The 1,614-nt window shown below is 50.4% G+C and overlaps 1 protein-coding gene across 1 annotated transcript; it reads right to left on the minus strand.

The window, feature by feature from the left end:
• Positions 1-76: 76 nt before the first annotated feature.
• LOC119313068 (phytosulfokine receptor 2-like) lies at positions 77-1,346 on the minus strand. The gene has a single exon (XM_037588890.1). It carries the CDS (start codon positions 1,318-1,320, stop codon positions 229-231), a length of 1,092 nt encoding a protein of 363 aa, XP_037444787.1. The 5' UTR covers positions 1,321-1,346; the 3' UTR covers positions 77-228.
• Between the last annotated feature and the right edge of the window lie 268 nt (positions 1,347-1,614).

Genomic DNA, 1,614 nt, shown 5'->3' on the forward strand with positions numbered 1-1,614 from the left:
AGACCATAAATGTTCGACTATTACAACATACGTACGCGAGGCATAGGGAGACACATCTCCTGCGTCAACTTATGTACATTATTTATCGAACATCATGTCATCAACCTTGCTTGGATAGTAGCAGCGAAAACACTACAAAAGGCTCAACATCATCTCATCTCGACTCCTCAAGTAGCCGAGGAGTTCAAAAGGAGGCTCAACATCATCTCATCTCGACACACACACACATCAACCTCCTGTTATAACCTTGTTGTCCCCATATACAATATGGTTCCTCCCAGATACAGAATTGTTGCTCCCAAATACTACATTTTTACTCCCAGATACGTTATTGTAGCTCCCGGATACGAAACTGTTTCTCCCAGTTATGCCATGCCTGCTCCCAGATACGACATGCTTACTCCCAGATACGACATGGTTGTTCCCAGATACGGTGTTTTCATTCCCGGATATGGTGTTTTCATCCCCAAATATGACTGTGTTGTCGTTCCCGGATAAAACATTCTTGCTCCCAGATGTTACAAAGTTGTTGGTCCCTATGATGACATTTGGGAGCTCGTTAAGTCGCCGTCCGAGTGTGCTTCTGTTATGCTTCACATACGATGGAATGTTAGTGAAAACCATGCCCGGTGAACGCCCATCAGGGGCGAGCCCCTTTAGCAGTGCCAAACTCTTAGGTGCATCGCCAACCAATGAATTGTTTGAGAGATCCAAGTAGCAAAGGTGGTGAAGCTCACCAATCCACGATGGGATGGTGCCCACTAAATGGTTGCCAGACAAATCAAGCACCTCCATTTTCTTGCATTGAGACAACCACTCCGGAACCCTGCCCTTGAGAGCACAATCACCAAGGGCCAGCACCTCGAGGCTCTTGAACCCGCCAATAATACCATCGCCTAGTAGCTCCTCACCACCGAAATTCTTGGTGAGAATCAGCGTGGTGAGGTTCTGGCACCCACGCAACACTGTGAGTACCCCTGAGATGTTTTGGAAGTTGTTGGAGCCAAGGTCGAGCTCCTCAAGCCGCGCAAGGCCTGCAAGGGAGGTTCCTGGGATGGGCCCCACAAGGCCGCGCCTGGGGAGGCGCAGTGCCGTGACACGGCCACTGGCGGCATCACAGCTCACACCTTCCCAACTGCAGCATGTGGCGCCGAACCACGTGGCCTGGAGGAGGACACCCCCGCCGCTGAGGTTCCTAACAAAGTCCTGCAGCGCACGAAGGTCGTCGGGGTGGCACGAAGTCGCGTGCGCCTCGGGCAAGAGAAACGCCAAGAAGAAGATGGGGAGGAGCAGTAGGCAGCATTTGGCCATGGGATTCATTGAGGTCTGAGTGAGTGATTGGCAAGTGCTCTGTCTTGGTGTTGTACAAACTGCTAGGGTGATGAGTGGTGTCTTATAGGGTGTGCGTTGCAGCAAGTGGTAGTGAGTGGCCAGGCCACGTACTACTACAAGTAAGTGCCCGCCACACTTGATTTTGATTTTGGTGCTTGAAGATCTTTATCGACTCTTGAGTGAAATTCGTGGGTGGCAACTCCTCATCCTCATCTAGCTTGTACTTTACTTGGCGTGACTCTTCCTCATCTAGCTTATATTTAGAGCTTTTTTATGGTACCC

Source organism: Triticum dicoccoides, chromosome 5B, assembly GCF_002162155.2.
Source record: "Triticum dicoccoides isolate Atlit2015 ecotype Zavitan chromosome 5B, WEW_v2.0, whole genome shotgun sequence".
Lineage (NCBI taxonomy): Eukaryota > Viridiplantae > Streptophyta > Magnoliopsida > Poales > Poaceae > Triticum > Triticum dicoccoides.

Coding starts and splice junctions, on each gene's coding strand:
- LOC119313068 (XM_037588890.1), bottom strand. CDS start 1,320: ATGAATCCCATGGCCAAATGCTGCCTACTGCTCCTCCCCATCTTCTTC.